At 41.9% G+C, this 18,612-nt stretch overlaps 2 protein-coding genes across 4 annotated transcripts in view; both read right to left on the bottom strand.

Annotated features, from left to right (window-relative positions):
• The window catches only part of nckap1l (NCK associated protein 1 like), a 51,111-nt gene extending 48,879 nt beyond the window's left edge, over positions 1-2,232 (bottom strand). For both annotated transcript variants that reach the window (XR_014029491.1, XM_081357829.1), the window contains exon 1: positions 2,077-2,232. Coding sequence is in view for 1 of the 2 variants with exons in the window: in XM_081357829.1 (XP_081213955.1) it covers positions 2,077-2,166 (90 nt within the window). In the remaining variant the exon portion in view is untranslated. The remainder of the gene's footprint in view (positions 1-2,076) is intronic.
• A 9,092-nt stretch (positions 2,233-11,324) lies between these two features.
• rpl29 (ribosomal protein L29) lies at positions 11,325-17,708 on the bottom strand. Of its 2 annotated transcripts, none has more exons than XM_081357844.1 (4): positions 17,597-17,708; positions 17,279-17,331; positions 16,957-17,021; positions 11,325-11,489 (listed from the first exon to the last, which is right to left on the bottom strand). In XM_081357844.1, the coding sequence occupies exons 2-4, from the start codon at positions 17,313-17,315 to the stop codon at positions 11,391-11,393; spliced, it is 201 nt and encodes a 66-aa protein (XP_081213970.1). In that variant the 5' UTR covers positions 17,316-17,331; positions 17,597-17,708; the 3' UTR covers positions 11,325-11,390. The 2 variants fall into 2 exon arrangements, with proteins under 2 accessions (XP_081213970.1, XP_081213971.1); XM_081357845.1 differs by having other exon boundaries at positions 17,279-17,328; positions 17,597-17,637.
• Between the last annotated feature and the right edge of the window lie 904 nt (positions 17,709-18,612).

Below are 18,612 nucleotides of genomic sequence, written 5' to 3'. Positions count from 1 at the left end.
AAGAACAATTGAAATAAAACTCAAGGAACTAAGCATATTTGTCTTTTATTAAACATTTAATGAAAAGTGTATTTTTTTTGGCAATGTTGTGTAATATGGCACATGCAGCAATGTCACAGGCCCTGTCAGGTGTGCAACCCTCAGACTTCTCAGACACTGAAATCTTCCCTTTAGCCAAAGTTCATTTTATTGTGTGCCCTTGTCCTGGCTAGAGCTGCATTGTAACTGGTTTGGGTCAGGGAATGGGGTCATAAAACACCTGTCATAATCACCTATGAAGAAATGCAGTTCTGTGAGGATCAGCATAAGTGTATGTAATACAGTGAGCTTGATATTTAACTGTGGAACTTTCCTTACCACTTTCAAATAATGTGCATAAATGTGAATCTCTGAAAATGCTTAAGTCATGCACAGATCCTGGCCATTTTGCTTTCACATTTGTGATATGGAAGATTTTAGTCAACTGCCTTTTTTTTATTTGATATAGGCTAATATTACTAATCTGGAATATTAAGAATCCCAAAAGTAACTGGGCTGCACATTTACATTGTGAACCCCCTTTCTGTTCACATAATCCCCTTCATTGAGGCCTTGATGGCGGTCTATGGTCTAGCCTATAGTCTATGGTACCAATCACGTTAGTGAAGCCTGAGTGACATATACTGTAATCGGCATGGTCATGGTCATAAAAAATTATGATAGCCTAAATAAAAAAAAATGCTTTACAGCATTGGGTCTTAAGTGGCTTGGAAATACCACAAAAAAAAAACTAAAACTGTTTTTTAAACCTAAAAGCGCCAGGTAAACTCCGAATGACACGACAGACAGCACTTTCCATCAAGTTCTCCGCATCTCCAATAGTGTAAAGGAAAGAGCCACTCGCAAATAATCTTAGGGCAATGCAAACAGTGTGTGCTGTAGTTAAAGCCCGATTCCGACCAGTCGAAAATAAATGTGCGTTTCCAACAAATTAATAATGTAAACGACAATCTCACGAGTCACGAGAAAAAATATATATCTCAGAAAGTGCACTATCGCGCTGCGCTGGACTTCCCGTATCAGCTCCGCTTATGAAGCCGCAGTCTAATCCTGTTTACATGAAATAAAGCTGCTCCCGAGCAGGTTTAAGCTTGCGCACCTGTTGCTATGACAGCAATTCCAGGATGAGCGTCGAATAACCAAACAATCCAAGATCATGCCAAATCGGCAACAATCAAATCCAGCTAACTGAGTTAGCGACGTACGAAGAACGGGCCCATGAGTGGATGCTCTCAGTGTTTTGATGTCTGTCTGGGAGGCTCAATGTTTACTCTTTAGGGGGAGATAAACCTGTGAATGGCACACTAATTGTAGTCATGAACAATAAACAATTGGATGGATTTAACATAAATCAAATATTTCAAGTCTCTTTCAAGCCTTTCTGTCAGACATTCTACAGATTCTGAAGTGCACATTTCACTGTGGATGTCAGAGATAAATAATGTTTTTCACCTCACCTAGAGGTCTGATTAACCTTTGACCTTTACAGCCTGACTCACTGAGGAGGCAAAGGCACTAAGAGGAGTTGTTCAGAGGATTTATTCATTTATTTATTTGCACTAAAGCTTGGCATTAGTTTTGACAATAACATTTGTATAACTGCTTTCTGCGACAGACAGGAAATGCAGTGTGTGTGAGAGAGATGTGGTTTACAGAGAGGCCTGACAAGTCCTCTTTACTTCCTGTGTGCACTTCCTCTTTCTCTACAAAACTGAGACAGAACATACTTTCTTTTGAAAACATGTCAAAAAAACAATATATATACTTTTAAAAGCCCTCTGAAAAAAAAATTGAGACAAAGTACTTTTAAATCCCATCTGAATGATAAACACAGACCCAAAACTGGATGATTAAAAACAATGTGAGATTTGAGCATCGTTTGGTTCTACAAACAATTCAACAAGCAAAGCAGCTCATCCAGTCCAATCTGATGTGAATCAATCACATAAATTCACTGCAAGTTCACACAAACAAAATTCAGCCCTGCCCGAATTCATCTTTCTCACAGGTTTGTGAATATTCCTATTTTCCTCTCACCTTTTTAATATGGTTCATCCTGACTAGAACTCCTTGACCCCGTTCATTGAGAATAATAAGTTTCTCAGCCAGTTTGAATTGGTAGGCCATGATCCCAGTCCAGATGAGATGATCCTCAGTGAAACGAACACTGGTCTCCAGAGAACAAGGAGAAGTGAAATCAACATTAGAGAGGGCGGAGCTTACACAGCTTCCGCTGCGCACCAACCAAGACACCATGAAATCAAGTTCTTGTTATTTTTTTTTTAATTGAATATTGGTTTATTGTAAATGATTTATTTAATTCATCTTCCTGGTCATCTTGAATCAGAATAACTTTCCCTCCCTTCTCTCTTCTCTTCTCTGATGATGACCTGTCATTCACATGAGATCAGCCAATAGCAAACCACAATCATCAAGTCAAGTCAAGTTGATTTATATATATAGCCGCTCTGGAGGAAAAAGTGATGTCATCGTCCAGCTCAGTTCAGTTCTACCAGGAAGACTCGGGAGATAGAATGATGTAACAAAGCATTAATTTACCAACAGCCCCGCAAGCAATTATTAATAAAGTTCTTTGGCGTAGGCCCCGTCCGTAGTGCGGACCCCCGGGGGGAATGGACAGGACCATCCTGGTGCTGGTGGGGAAGGTGGAGGTAATTGTTTGCGTCAGCATCTGCGAACTCAAACCTGTGTAAGTACCGATCTTTTATACAGCAAGTATTAGGACATGATTGGATAGATGTGAAGGTAATAAGTGACGTAGTAATTAAGTCTTCCTGGCAAAACTTATGCTAAAGCTTTCATTTCTCATGTAATGGTGTCAATGCAGACAGATCAATAATATTTTTGAATATTAAGTGTCCCCAACTAAGCAGCCAAAAGCCAAAGGCAACAGTGGCAATGAACCAGAACTCAATCAGAGACAGAATGGAGAGTGTGGCTAGAGGAGTGTGGTTTAGTGAGGTCTGCAACGAGAGAGAGAGCCGGAGGACGAGCGGCACGTAAGCAGGTCAAGATCAAATGATAAACACCTGTCTCTTGCTTCAGTAATTGGGGTGGAGAGACAGGATAAATACCAACAGGAAATGAGGAACGGGAGAGAGACAAACTGGGACTCGCTAGCACGGCTGGAGCAGAGAGGAACTGCTGACGAACTGTTAAACTGACGAACACTGAGAATATTATTGATTTAATTGGTGTAATTTTATGTAATGGACCTGAGAACAAAACTCCACACCATTTTCTTCCCATGGAGAATTTGTTACAGGCCCAGGACAGTAGGGATGGGGAAATGAAGCCTCATGAATCACTGAAGCTTTCCCCTGACTGTTCCGAGAAAAGATTCAAAAGCTTCGAGAGTGTTGGGAACAGCGCCATCTGGTGCTTATTTAAAATAAAGCAGCCAGAAGCCTGTGTTAGAAGCTCTGGCAGATGAAGCAACCACAACACACTCCATAGTTTCAATGTTATGTGTACAAATAAAAGCCTTTCATGTTTGTGTTTGATTTGTTCATCAAATAAATTCATTTTCTCTCCTCACAAACACATCAACCAGACTGAGCCAACAATGACTCGTTAAATAAGATCTGGGGTTCAAGCCTTCCGACACCCAAAGCGAAACGCGCATGTGATTGGACAGAAAGTGAGGCTTCATTTGTCGTCAATCACATGACTCTAGTAAACCAATACATACCCTGATACGGGGCTTCACTAGAAATTGTGTCGCATGTGCAATACGCACATCGAAGCTTCAGTGTCATACGTAACATCTCTACAGGACAGACAGAGCCGGCTATACAAGCCGGGGAACTACACTGCGCCAATTTACACCGGGAGATAAAGTACTGATATTACTCCTGACTTCTAGCTCAAAATTAAAGGACCCTTTGAGGTCACACGACGAGTGTGGGATCTCATTTATCAGGTAATTCGATAGGAGCGGAGCACATCAAATTTACCACCTCAATCTCCTTAAAAAATGGAGCGAGGCGGAGTCAGTGATGCTGGCAATGGCAGTGCGTGGGGAGGAGGATCTCAGCCCAGAAGTGAACACTAAAATCACATCCTTCGCTCTGGCCCAGGAGGAGATCACCTCTCGCCCTCGCAGCTCACTGACAAAGCCCAGTTGCACAAAGATTTTTCAGATGTGTTTTCGCCCCTACCCGGCCGAACAAACCTCACTCAGCACCACACTGAGACAGAGTGGGGGGGTAGTAGCTTGCAGGCGGCAGTATAGGTTACCTGAACATAAAAAGAAAGTGGTTCAGGCTGAATTAGAGGCTATGCTAGAAATGGGAGTGATTGAGGAATCATACAGTGACTGGGCCAGCCCGATAGTTTTAGTGCCTAAAACAGACAGCTCAGTCCGGTTCTATCCGGTTAATTATTGCAAGGTGAATGCTGTGTCGAAATTTGATGCATATCCAATGCCGAGGGTTGACAAATTGCTTGATCGGCTGGGTACAGCTCGTTTATATTTGACTCTGAATTTAAGAAAGGCAAATGCCCTTAACGCCTTCATCCAAAGAAAAAACAGCCTTTACAATGCATGATGACAAAAACTTTGCTCATCCACTTCTATACTGCATTTAATTTAACAGTGAAAGTGTATGGGTGATAAATGTGTGACAGTTAAAAGTGAGTAGATCTCTGGTTCTCTAAAAGCCACTGTTTTAAGCGAGTTTTAAAGGTGTTGAATGTAGGACACTCTCTTATTGGAAGGGGCAAGCTATTCCACAGTTTACCGCCTATTATTGACAATACGTCTTGTCCAAAAGTGGTGCGTCTAAATGGTATCACACAGTCCCCTTTTACAGAGACCCGTGTACTATTTGGTGTACTACTTCCCCCACGGTGTCATTCACTCATGAACTATATTTCCCATCATCCTTGTCTGTTTTATCATTGATCATTGCACGCAGCTGTTTCCCCTCACCTTGTTAGTATCAGTGTATTTATACCCTGTCTGTTCAGTCATTGTCATGGAGTCCTTGTTGAATGTCACACTGCTTTTGGAAGTCTGTTACGTTTGTTTCTTGTTTGTTTCTTGTTTTTGGATTGCCTTGTATGGATTTTGACCTTTTGCCTGCCTGGATTTAAGATTACGGATTACCCTTAAATAAATGCACTTGGATCTTACCTGTTTGCGTGTGCATTCCGTGACAGAAATGTTTGAAATTGTCAAAGCTTAAAAATGGGTCTCTCTAAAATATTGCAATGCTGAAATAACAATGCCTTTTTATCAAAAGTTTTTATGGCTTTCTTAAATAGATATTCAATGCTTTTTAGAGTAGATATGCTAATGAATGACCAATTTATAAAACAATACTCAATATGTGAAAAAATTACAGTATGTAAGAACAACTTGGCAGCTTTGGTGTCAAGAAATGGCCTAACTTGTTTAAAATTCTGCAGATTTTAAATTTATTTTCCACCTATTTTACATGGCGTTTGAATATTAGGGTGGAGTCATATATGTCTCCTAAATACTTGAATTCATTAACAATATCAAGCTCCTGTCCTCTAAGGAACACATTAGAATGTGACACCTTCATATTTTTAGTAAATGCCATACAGACTGTTTTTTTTGGTGTTTAGGTAGAGACATGACTTACCGGCGAAGTCACGCAGGTAATGAGAAGAGTTTGTTGAGGATCAGTGCCCGATGGCTATCATGTCGATGAGGCCTTCACAGGGAGAGTCTAGTTGACATAATCTCTGCTGGCACTTCAGGGATGCGTTGTGGTCGTGTCTAGGCGCAGGTCCTCCATCTGATCTGGATACGGCCCGGATCCGGCTGATTACATCATGCGTTGTGGTCGTGTCTAGGCGCAGGTCCTCCATCTGATCTGGATACGGCCTGGATCCGGCTGACTACATCATGTGTTGTGGTCGTGTCTAGGCGCAGGTCCTCCATCTGATCTGGATACGGCCCGGATCCGGCTGACTACATCATGCGTTGTGGTCGTGTCTAGGCGCAGGTCCTCCATCTGATCTGCATACGGCCCGGATCCGGCTGACTACATCATGCGTTGTGGTCGTGTCTAGGCGCAGGTCCACCATCTGATCTGGATACGGCCCGGATCCGGCTGACTACATCATGCGTTGTGGTCGTGTCTAGGCGCAGGTCCTCCATCTGATCTGGATACGGCCCGGATCCGGCTGACTACATCATGCGTTGTGGTCGTGTCTAGGCGCAGGTCCACCATCTGATCTGGACACGGCCCGGATCCGGCTGACTACATCATGCGTTGTGGTCGTGTCTAGGCGCAGGTCCACCATCTGATCTGGACACGGCCCGGATCCGGCTGACTACATCATGCGTTGTGGTCGTGTCTAGGCGCAGGTCCTCCATCTGATCTGGATACGGCCCGGATCCGGCTGACTACATCATGCGTTGTGGTTGTGTCTAGGCGCAGGTCCTCCATCTGATCTGGATACGGCCCGGATCCGGCTGACTACATCATGCGTTGTGGTCGTGTCTAGGTGCAGGTCCTCCATCTGATCTGGATACGGCCCGGATCCGGCTGACTACGCCATGCTTTGTGGTCGTGTCTAGGCGCAGGTCCTCCATCTGATCTGGATACGGCCCGGATCCGGCTGACTACATCATGCGTTGTGGTCGTGTCTAGGCGCAGGTCCTCCATCTGATCTGGATACGGCCCGGATCCGGCTGACTACATCATGCGTTGTGGTCGTGTCTAGGCGCAGGTCCTCCATCTGATCTGGATATGGCCCGGATCTGGCTGACTACATCATGCGTTGTGGTCGTGTCTAGGCGCAGGTCCTCCATCTGATCTGGATACGGCCCGGATCCGGCTGACTACATCATGCGTTGTGGTCGTGTCTAGGCGCAGGTCCTCCATCTGATCTGGATATGGCCCGGATCCGGCTGACTACATCATGCGTTGTGGTCGTGTCTAGGCGCAGGTCCTCCATCTGATCTGGATACGGCCCGGATCCGGCTGACTACATCATGCGTTGTGGTCGTGTCTAGGCGCAGGTCCTCCATCTGATCTGGATACGGCCCGGATCTGGCTGACTACATCATGCGTTGTGGTCGTGTCTAGGCGCAGGTCCTCCATCTGATCTGGATACGGCCCGGATCCGGCTGACTACATCATGCGTTGTGGTCGTGTCTAGGCGCAGGTCCTCCATCTGATCTGGATACGGCCCGGATCCGGCTGACTACATCATGCGTTGTGGTAGTGTCTAGGCGCAGGTCCTCCATCTGATCTGGATATGGCCCGGATCCAGCTGACTACATCATGCGTTGTGGTCGTGTCTAGGCGCAGGTCCTCCATCTGATCTGGATATGGCTCGGATCCGGCTGACTACATCATGCATTGTGGTCGTGTCTAGGCGCAGGTCCTCCATCTGATCTGGATATGGCCCGGATCCGGCTGACTACATCATGCGTTGTGGTCGTGTCTAGGCGCAGGTCCTCCATCTGATCTGGATACGGCCCGGATCTGGCTGACTACATCATGCGTTGTGGTCGTGTCTAGGCGCAGGTCCTCCATCTGATCTGGATACGGCCCGGATCTGGCTGACTACATCATGCGTTGTGGTCGTGTCTAGGCGCAGGTCCTCCATCTGATCTGGATACGGCCCGGATCCGGCTGACTACATCATGCGTTGTGGTCGTGTCTAGGCGCAGGTCCTCCATCTGATCTGGATACGGCCCGGATCCGGCTGACTACATCATGCGTTGTGGTCGTGTCTAGGCGCAGGTCCTCCATCTGATCTGGATACGGCCCGGATCCGGCTGACTACATCATGCGTTGTGGTAGTGTCTAGGCGCAGGTCCTCCATCTGATCTGGATATGGCCCGGATCCAGCTGACTACATCATGCGTTGTGGTCGTGTCTAGGCGCAGGTCCTCCATCTGATCTGGATATGGCTCGGATCCGGCTGACTACATCATGCATTGTGGTCGTGTCTAGGCGCAGGTCCTCCATCTGATCTGGATATGGCTGACTGCAGTAAACCTCGGAATAAACAGAAAGATTAACATTAGCATAGATGCCGTTCTTCTTATGATGTAATGAGTACATCAGGTGTTATAGGAAGTGTTTCTGGTTCCAGCTGACCTAATTTATGCAGCCTTACAATCATTTAACTGATTTGAATAATAGAAATGTATAATGTTCTGTGTGTATGCCAGGTTAAAGAGATGTTTTATTCAAGATTTAAAATGAGAGAGTGTGTCTGCTTCTCGAACAATGCTAGGAAGATTATTCCAAAGTTTAGGTGTTAAATAGGAAAATAATCTACCACCTCCAGTTGATTTCGATTTTCTAGGTATTATCAACTAGCCAGAATTTTAAGATTTAATAAGAGGTTTAATCAAAGCCAGCTTAAAAATTTTCGGTACATATCCAAATAACAAAGATGAATTAATGATATTAAGAAGAGGATCTATGACCTCTGGAAGCATCTCTTTCAGTAGCTTAGTCGGTATAGGGTCTAACATACATGTTGATTTAGATGATTTAATGAGTTTAGACAATTCTTCCTCTTCTATAGCAATGAATGAATGGAAGTTTTCCTCAGGGAGACTACAATGCACTGCCTGATGCGATACTGTAGTAGACGGTTGCATAGTTATAATTTTCTCCCTAATATTACCAATCTTGCAAGTAAATAAGTTAATAAAGTCATTACTGCTGTGTTGCTTGGAATCTTCAGAAGTTGAAGCTTTATTTCTTGTTAATTTAGCCACTGTATTAAATAAATACCTAGGAGAGACGAAAATAAGCAGATCTAGCAGCTTTTAAGGGTTTTCTGTATGCAACTGTGCTGTACATGAAATCTGAAATACCTCTAGTTTTGTTTTCTTCCAGTTGCGCTTTGTTTTTCTGGCTGCTCTCTTAAGGGCCCGAGTGTGCTCGTTGTACCACGGCGTTGGACTAATTTCTTTAATCTTCTTTAAGCGCAACGGAGCAACTGTGTCTAAAGTGCTGGAAAAGAGAGAGTTAAAAGTTTCTGTTGCAATATCGAGTTCTTCTAAGCTATCTGGGATGCTGAGATGATGAAACTGATCAGGAAGATTATTAATAAAGCAATATTTAGTGGCAGAAGTGATAGGTCTCACATATTTGAAACACGGAGTCAGCTTTGCAGCCTTGGCTAAATGAAGTTTACACGAGACTAGATAATGATCTGAGATGTCATCGCTCTGCTGCAGAATTTCAACGGCATCAACATCTATTCCGTGTGATAATATTAGATCTAGAGTATGATTACGACGATAAGTAGGTCCTGACACGTGTTGTCTAACTCCAATTGAGTTTACAATGTCTTTAAATGCCAATCCCAATGGATCTTTTTCATTATCTACATGTATATTAAAATCACCAACAATTAGTACTTTATATGCAGCCAGTAGGCTACTAACTCTGATAGAAAGTCCGCAAATTCTTTGATAAAGTCTGTATGGTGCCCTGGTGGCCTGTAGCCAGCACAAATGTCAAGTGCGATTTATCATTTACACTAGATAGCGTTACATTAAGCACCATTACTTCAAAAGAATTATAGGCTATTTGATTCTAAATTTCTCAGTAATTCTAAAAATATTACTATAAATTACAGCAACTCCTCCCCCTTTGCCTTTCAGACGAGGTTCATGTTTATAACAGTAATCTTGCGGGGTGGACTCATTTAAAGTAATGTAATCATTTGGTTTTAGCCAGGTTTCTGTCAAACACAGCACATCTAGGTTATTATCTGTAATCATATCAGTGCTTTTGGAGTAAGGGATCTAATATTCAGCAACCCAAGTGATAGAGATTTAGAATAAAGCTAGCGATGTCAGATCAGTGTGATAGACAAAATTATATATAAACAGATATATTGCGATGATTAAATGATATTAAGCAATATAAACGGCAGGAAAGATAAAAGATAGATTTAAAAAAACCATCCCGACAGGTTTAAAATATAAACACTTATAATAGGGTTATAGTGGATCAGGGTGAGACAAAAACACGCTTTGGAAGAAGGATTGATGTAGCCTATTATTTAAATTTTGTTCATTTTAAACAAACAAAAAACAGTGCACCTTGAAAAAAAGTGCCTTTAAAGTGTTCTTCTGTCAGTTTTTTCCCCCCTTGGAAGTTCATGCAAACAGGCTGAATCCAGTTACTTATTCGTTAGTTACTGATTGACGCGTGGACTCCCCTTTAAATGACGCGACGCTTGCTGAAGCGGCGTTCTCCACCGAGCTCTGTTAGAAATGAAGAAATTCTGCATTTCTCGGCCACATGTAAGGGTGCGTTAAATCCGACTATAGGGATTAATAATGCATATATTGATCTAGTGGAAAACGAAAAATTGGCACAATTTACTGTAGGCTACCGATATTTTTTAATTGACCGTTAAAGTCTTGAATGGGACAGTGCATTCAGAGCCGCCCCATCGGTCCCTGTGCAGTTTCTCGGCCGCCACAGAGGGGCGTTAAAGTGGACATATGTGCATTATAGTACAGCTACTCCTTTAATTAAATCCAAATTTTAAACGAGCCAGTTCCCGGACAAGAGCTGACGAGGGATTTTACTGTGCACACTTCTATTCCCTTCTCCAGCTGGGCCTGTGATCTGGAGAAGACTCTAGAGACTGTTACAAGTTTCCAGTTATTAACATTGCAAATCTAGCAACTTCTTTCTATCTTATCTATCTATACACATTTACAAATTTCATATACATCTATAAAATTATCCCTGCAAACAGGGAACGTTCTGTCAGGGTTCTCTCAAAGATTTTAACCAGTAACATTAAAGAACAGTTAACTGAAGGGATACTGTCAAACTGTCAATGGACTGAGGTGAGACTGCTGAATACACACACACACACACACACCTCTCACCGTTGAGTGCTCTCCGCTCGGGAGTAATTACCTGCACGTGCTCCTCCCGAACTCTAATTACCTCATGTAACGTTCCCTTAATGTTCACATAACCAAGAAAACATTTTTAAAAAGGTCTTGGAAAATAAGAGGAAGTGACTGCAAATTTGACATCTCTTTCTTTAGACCAACATAATCTGTCTCTCAGTATGTTTTGTAAGAAAACTGTAGTTTATTATAAATGATTCATCCATGTACATAATTTGTTAATTCATGTGCCTCATTATCTTGAATCAAACACTTAATCTTATAGGAGGCTCCATGAGAACAGCAGACTATCAACATGAGAAAGATCCAGATACAGGAGAGAGACGCTGCGTTAGACGAGTGTGTGTTCATACACAGAGACAGAGACGCTGCGTTCTCAAAGCATGGCTTTATTGTGTCTGGTGTAAAGTCTTCATGAGAACATCTGCACTCCTCGACTCTATTTCGCCGCCGCCGCCGCCTTGCGTGCGATAGTCTTCGCCCCCTTCTTGTTGTGTTTCTTGGCAAAGCGCATGTTCCTCAGAAACTTCTGATCCACCTGTGACAGAAACATGCATTAAAGCTCCTGAACACACAGACAAACACACACAGATGCACAAACACACACAGTGTTAAAGTGTAACGGTCGCCAAAATGCAACCTGGGGTGTTTTTGTTAATCTACCAGAGTCAAGGTAGATGCTAAACTATTATTTATTATAGGCTTCTAAGAAAAAATGAAAATGATTATCCCCCCAAATTTTAAATATTTATTAGGCTTCAAAAAATATAAAAACTTTAATTTAAGTGAACTTAAAACAAACCTTACATAAACCCATTATAAATGTCATTACCTGCCTTTCCTGTCTAACAGGTATGCAATATACAGAAATTGAATAAGGTTATCAAAACATTCTGCACTGCATAAATTATAAACTAAATATAGATAAATCCTTATTAAAGCTACAAACATTCTTTAGTCAAGAGCAGTTAGTAATTTTCTCAGAGAATTAGCTGCTGCCACTTTAGGACCAGCCACAGCTGACGATCTCACGCATCCCATTCTCTCACTACTCTTTACTTTCATTTAAGATTTAATTTAACTCGTTTAAGACTGTTCTTGTGAGGATACTCGACAAAACGGACATTTTGGCATGTGTGTTGTTCGTTCTAGCGCGAAAGAGAACTTGATACTGGCGCGCGTCTATCTGTGGGTTTGTGTTTGTGTGTGTCAGGATCACTGACAGCGCGTTCTCTTTTGTCTTGTCGCGCATGAAAAAGCATTTGCATGAATAAGAGCGGGATCATATAACGATAGCTTAGTTACTGTTGTTGTTTCTGGCGTTTCATCGCCTGTGCCGCAACCGCGATACCACGGAGGAGCAGGACCGAGCCTATGTCGATGCGCGTGCGTCCGCGTCCGGGAACATCGTGTGCACACTATATAAACAAATAGCAAACGGGATTTTGGATTTTGAAAAGTGGGGAGGACATGTCCCCATAAGAAGTTACGCTCGTGGGCTTCTTTGTACTTCACTCACGTTCCAATATCGATCCCTCTTCAGAAAATCACCCTCTTCAGATGTGCAAAAATGTGCTTTGTAACATCACAGTGGAGCGGTGCTTACGCTGAATGGCACGAATTGTAGGCTATATTGACTATTTAAACAGAGCCGTGTAATTTTTATGTGAGGTTGACCATTTTATTTTGATAATGAACCGGCTGCGATGTCAAGATTGCAGTGCTGGAATATGTTGTGTGCGTGTGAGGCGCCACCGGCACGATGGAATCATAGAAATACTCCGTTATTTTGTTCAGGACATCATTTGAAACTGAAGTATTTATTTATATTTGTGTACACTCGCAATAAAACACAACATTGTGCTTTTGTAAAATAAAGAAAACAAACAAACTGCCGTCTCGGTTTCCTTTCCGTCAACTTTGTTTGTGAGGCAGCGCGCCTTCCAGAAATGAACCAAACTCAGCAGTATGCTGTCAGTTTTTTCTTTCGTTTTATTAATCTATTAATTGCTTAAATAGCCATGTTGCGTGTGTTTCTTTTACATAGGCTTATAGACTATGATTTTATGAAAACAAATTTAGTTTTTTAATTTAATTATATTTTCCTTAAATCATCCTGGCGACCCATTTTTTAAGTCTCGCGACCCACCCGAGGGTCGCGACTCAGGGTTTGAAAACCACTGCTTTAACCGCTCGGACAGGTAAAGGTGGAGGTGTATGGTGAGCATCTCTCTCTCCCGGTGTGTCGGATCACTGGAGGAGAGCGCTTGCTCTTCACACACATTTAAACCGGTTCTCCAGAGCTCTGCTGGGACTCTGCGCTCGAGCCTTTCACACTGTAATACTTCCAGGCAATGAAAGATTATTAACAGCCTTGTTCTGTTTTATCATCAGCTGCGCTACACATTCACAATACATGCCTTTTAATTTTACAGTATATATTATAAATATATTTGTTTTTCATGAATGTATTTTACAACAATATAAAGAGCAACGAGTAACAGGTTTAGTGCAACACGTTCACTTTTACTTGTTCTCCATCTCCACTAAATAATGTTTTTGTGTGGGCGGAGTTTAGTAACATGCAGTCATCTCCCATTGGCTGGTGATGACTGACGTGTGCGCTCTTTACCAGGGTTTTTCCTGCATAGAGGATTATGAGGCGGCCGCTCCGTCTAATTCCGTGCCGCCTCCGGCTCTCGACAATAAAAATAACTAGGGCATCACCGAAACCGTGAGGATGATTCTGTTTTATTTCATTTAATGTAAGTGGCGATTGATAGCCTATAGTTGATAATAATATAGTCCTACCTAATGTACTGACGCTAACAAAGTTGCGCTGTTGAGGCTCGCGCTGTTATTTATAACATATTATAGTTAAGAAACAATATATAGCCTATAGGTCAGGGCTCCAGACTGCGACCAAATGGTCGCATTTTGCGACCAAAATTTGAGAGTGTGCGACTGAATTTTACACCCAGTCGCACATGTGCGACCAGTAATTTATTTTTTTATTTTTTCACGTTAAACGTGGAAAGGGCGCGAATGTGTGGCAGGCCAATGAGTGTGAGAAGAATAGGGAATGGCCACTGTAACTGGCTAATGTGTGGAGGGGGAGGGTCCTAGAGATAATCGAGCGCGCGTAAACGTCCGTGGGAAGGAGACGGAGACAAATATCAATGTCACGGACAGACACAGTCGGATGATGATGATTCAGAGTCAGAGGTTTGTAAGGTGATAAAGGCCTGAACACCCACTATTTTCGGGAAGACTGGCTCCGAGAATTCAGCTGGTTGAGGTACTGTAAGGAGACGAACTCCATGAGCTGCGAATGTTGCAGTCGCTACCCCAGAACTGCGGGGAAAACGAAGTTTGCAGACAGTGCAGGCACTTCGCAGTTTAAACACTCAATCTCAGCCTCAAGCATAGTGTGCCGTGACATGTTAAGAAATAAAAACAAAATGAAAGTGGAAAAAACTGCGCTACTCAGCACTCATTCTGCTTCACAGACCGTTTAATAGTTCGAACCAATAATAGACAGCGCAGAGCTCCTCTCGCCAGTCGCGGGCCGATCGCGATCACGCGGAACAGTTACTGTACATCGTGGAGATCCAGTGAAGAAATCCATTGAGTTCGCGACAGAATTAATAACATTGCTGCGAGATCCAGTGAGAAACATTCAGATTTGACGCAGAATTCTCTGTTATAAACCATATCAGATCAAACAGCGCTGACGTGGAAACCAGGAGAAACATGTGCAATGAGCGAACAAGTTATAGAAGGCTTAGGTCCACAGATCAGAAACATTCACCCTGGATTTACTGTAGTAACACTAACTGTAACTATGGTATACTGTGGTTATAACAGTAGCCTACACATATTTTTCCAGCACTTCAAAACTATATTATCTTATTTAAATGTTATTTTTAATGTGTTGACCAAAACATTTTTTGTTCATCCTTTAAAGATTGTACCTATTTATAAAACTAAAAGTTTCAAGAAGTAGGAAAACTCACACGTATTAAAAAAAAAAAAAGATAAAGATTAAATTACTATTGTAAACATAGAACGCTTACTGGCTATTTTCACTCCCTAATATCTATTTTGTCACTCATTTTGCTTTTGAATTAATATTAAGACATTATGAATGATAATAATTAAAGTTAACTTTATCTATACACCTCAAATTAAGCTCAGTGCTTTGTCATCCCACAGTGCTACCAAATACGTTCTGTAGAACTTAGAGCCGCGGCCCTCAGATGTTAGTCTGGAGCCCTGTGAACTTAAAATAAAACTGCACATTGTAATTTCTGTACGTTAAGGCTATTTATTATCAATGCATTTGTCAGTAATATAGTTATTTTGGGGGAAAATGTGAATAATTGCATTGCAAGGTGATTTAAGGTGTGCCCCTAAATTTTCTGCTTGCGCTCCTATAATTTTAAGTCAGGGGCTACAGCGCTCCTAATAAAAAAAGTTAGTCTGGAGCCCTGAGGCTACACACGATCAGAGTGATGTTTTCCTGAACGCCATCAAGATTGAAACTGAGACTGATTTCATAACAGTTCAATAAACAAATACTTAATATTAAGTCACTTACATTAGACGCAATGACTGTTTTTGTTCTGTTTCAGCAGCGAAAATAGATCACCGCAGAACCACAGCGCATCTCACAGCAACACTTGCTGCATTACTGAATGATTCAGCGTTCTGAACGAATCGGTTGAGTCAAAGATTCAATGACCCATTCATAAACTGCCTCGTTCTGAATAAATCAGCCGATTGAACGAATCGTTTGGATGAATGACTCGCTCATTCAGATGGTCGCCTGCCGCCTCCTACTGGCGGTTTAGTTTCATAAAGTATCATTCTTTTCAACATTGCTTATTTGTTTATTCAAATATTTAAAATAATCTCATTTAATACAGTTATAATTTTTCAATGTAAATGATTTAATTTGATTGGTAACAACCTAGTGTCTTATTATTTTAATTGAATATACTGATCAAATGTAAGAATATTAAATGAAAGATGGAGCACATTTAATAACATTAGGGGAAAATGCCCTTTATAAAGGTGCAACAAATGAGTGTTTTCAAACAGCGATGTAATGAAACACTGACAATTTAAGTTTGAAGGGAGTAAAGCCTCTGGTTAGGCTATTAAGGAAATGTAATTTTGCCAAAAGAAGAACTTTTATTTTAAATAAATGTTAATTTTAAATCAGCCTACTTCAGTGTGATGTTACCATATTATCATGCTTAACACTGAGAATCTGAATGACTGTAATGTGATGATCAGATGCAGATATCTAAATCAGAGAATATCATAGGTTTGGGCGGGTGGATTAATTATTTTTAACAGTGGATTCGGGAGACTCAAAGTGCACCAGATTAATGAATTTATCTTTAAAACGTCCAAAATCTTCTTCCGGGGGGGCATGACCCCCGACCCCCCTAGAGGTGCCGAGCTCCACCCACTAAAATACTGTGGGAAACACATTAGGCTATATGATGATCTACGAAAAATACTAATTTAATTATCTTATTATTAAAATACATTATTAGGAAATTTTTACCACCGCCGCCTCATTTAGAGCCGGGAGAAACATGAGCTTCTCAGACACTTATATCATTTATCTGACAGGATCTGATTAGAAAGCGAGTGCACGTCTTGTTTCACTGTGAACATCAATGTTCGATCATGTTTCCTTCAGTGTATCACAAGAGTGTGTGTGCCGTCAGATGAAGCCGAGCACGAACACACTTCTGCAGCGCCTGGGACTCGAACCCATGACGCGCCGTTGCGAGCTCCATGACCTACTGTTCGAGCAACACGAGCTACTGTACTTATATTATATACCTCAACTATACATCTAGAACAGATATATGACACTAATATACAAATAAATAAAGTTGCCCGTTTTGAGCATCAGGATCTCCAGCATAAACACTGACGGCCTTACAGATCTGATCATCTTCATCACATCATCATCATCATCTTACCCCTTTCAGAGACTCGTAGCGCTGAGACCGAGGCTTCTTGATGCCGTTCCTGTGCCACTTACGAGCTGCACACACACACACACACACACACACACACACAGAGAGACAGAGTCATTAAAACATCCACAGAATCAAAACTTCCACAGCATCACATCACACACACATTCAAACATCAACAGCATCACTCACACTCAAACACACACACAAAAACATCCACAGAACACACACACACACGAGTCAATACAACTTCCACAGCATCACATCACCTCTCACACACACACTCTCTCTCTCACACACACACACACACCGGGCGAACACTTACACTGGTTGTGTGTGGTGTGATTCTTCGACTTGGCCATTTCTGATCAGTGTCTGCTAACAGAAGCACAGCAGTTTAGAGAACAGAGAAGTAACACAGATCATTACAGTGAACTTTACACTAGCTAAGCCTCCTCAGGACGCTATGCTAACGGCTAACTAAACTCTAAACTCCACAACACCGGCCCGCTCGCGCTCAATACTGCACTAGTGCTGCTTAATAAGCGTCACTGCACACGATACTGGACTGATGCCCCAAGAGGAGTTCGCATTTAGGAGGATTCATTCAGATTTCATTTTGATACGGAGACAAACTCAATACCTGCCACACGAAGCGCACAGCAACCGGAAGAGAGAGAGACAGCAAGGCATTGTGGGAGATAAGAGTCCCCGTCACCGGATGTGAAGTTCCGAAAACACATGTAAACAAACACAATTTTAGTATCACACATCATTTTATTTCACATTTAATTCTGAAAACTATGGAATCCCATTTCCAACACATAAGAAAAACAATCATGCTTTTGTAAATGATAAGTATGACACAGAAGACAATAATATGTAAGTGCTGCCTATGACCCTTCTCAGTTTAATCTATATATATACATATATATATATATAGAATAGAATAGAATAGAATAGAATAGAATAGAATAGAATAGAATAGAAGAGAAAGTGTTTGTATTATTGGATCAAGTGCTGCCGAAAGTGAAGTGTCTTCGGCCGTTCCTTGAGGATGGCCACGCACTCAGCATCGCTGGTCCAGTTAGTTAGATCATTCCTCCTCCAGCGGGGAACAGTCGAAGCCTCCCCGTCGGGGAATCGAACGCGGATTGGACGACAACCTCTTGCATTTATAAGGCTAACATTGTGTGTCATAATTTCGACTTGCGACCTTTTTTTTTTTTTTTTTTTTCATAATTATTTACGAAAATATTTTTTTCCCTTATGTGCCGAAAATGTGAATATAGCTTTTTAAAAAGTCCAAAATGAAACATTAAATGCTACCATACTAGTGTAAAGTTATTGAAAGTAACTTGACCCACCATTGTCCAATAATAATAATAATAATAATAAAACTCACACACCCACATAAAATGAAAATATAAGAATAGTAAGTGTGTTATTTTGAAACTATGATTACCATGGTAAATTGTGTGTAATTGAACTACACGTAATGTAGTAGAGCGAAGTGACCGGTAGATGTCACTGTAAACACACGTCATATCCGCTTCTGGAACAGCGATCACGTGAGGTGAGAGAAGCAGCTCCCTTCAGTAAATGCTTCATATTTATGAAGAGAAGTAGACTTACTATGTGATGTAAAGTTGAAGGCCA

This window comes from Scardinius erythrophthalmus, assembly GCF_964197995.2.
Source record: "Scardinius erythrophthalmus genome assembly, chromosome: 25".
Classification (NCBI taxonomy): domain Eukaryota; kingdom Metazoa; phylum Chordata; class Actinopteri; order Cypriniformes; family Leuciscidae; genus Scardinius; species Scardinius erythrophthalmus.
This window is presented reverse-complemented; position numbering and strand designations above follow the sequence as displayed.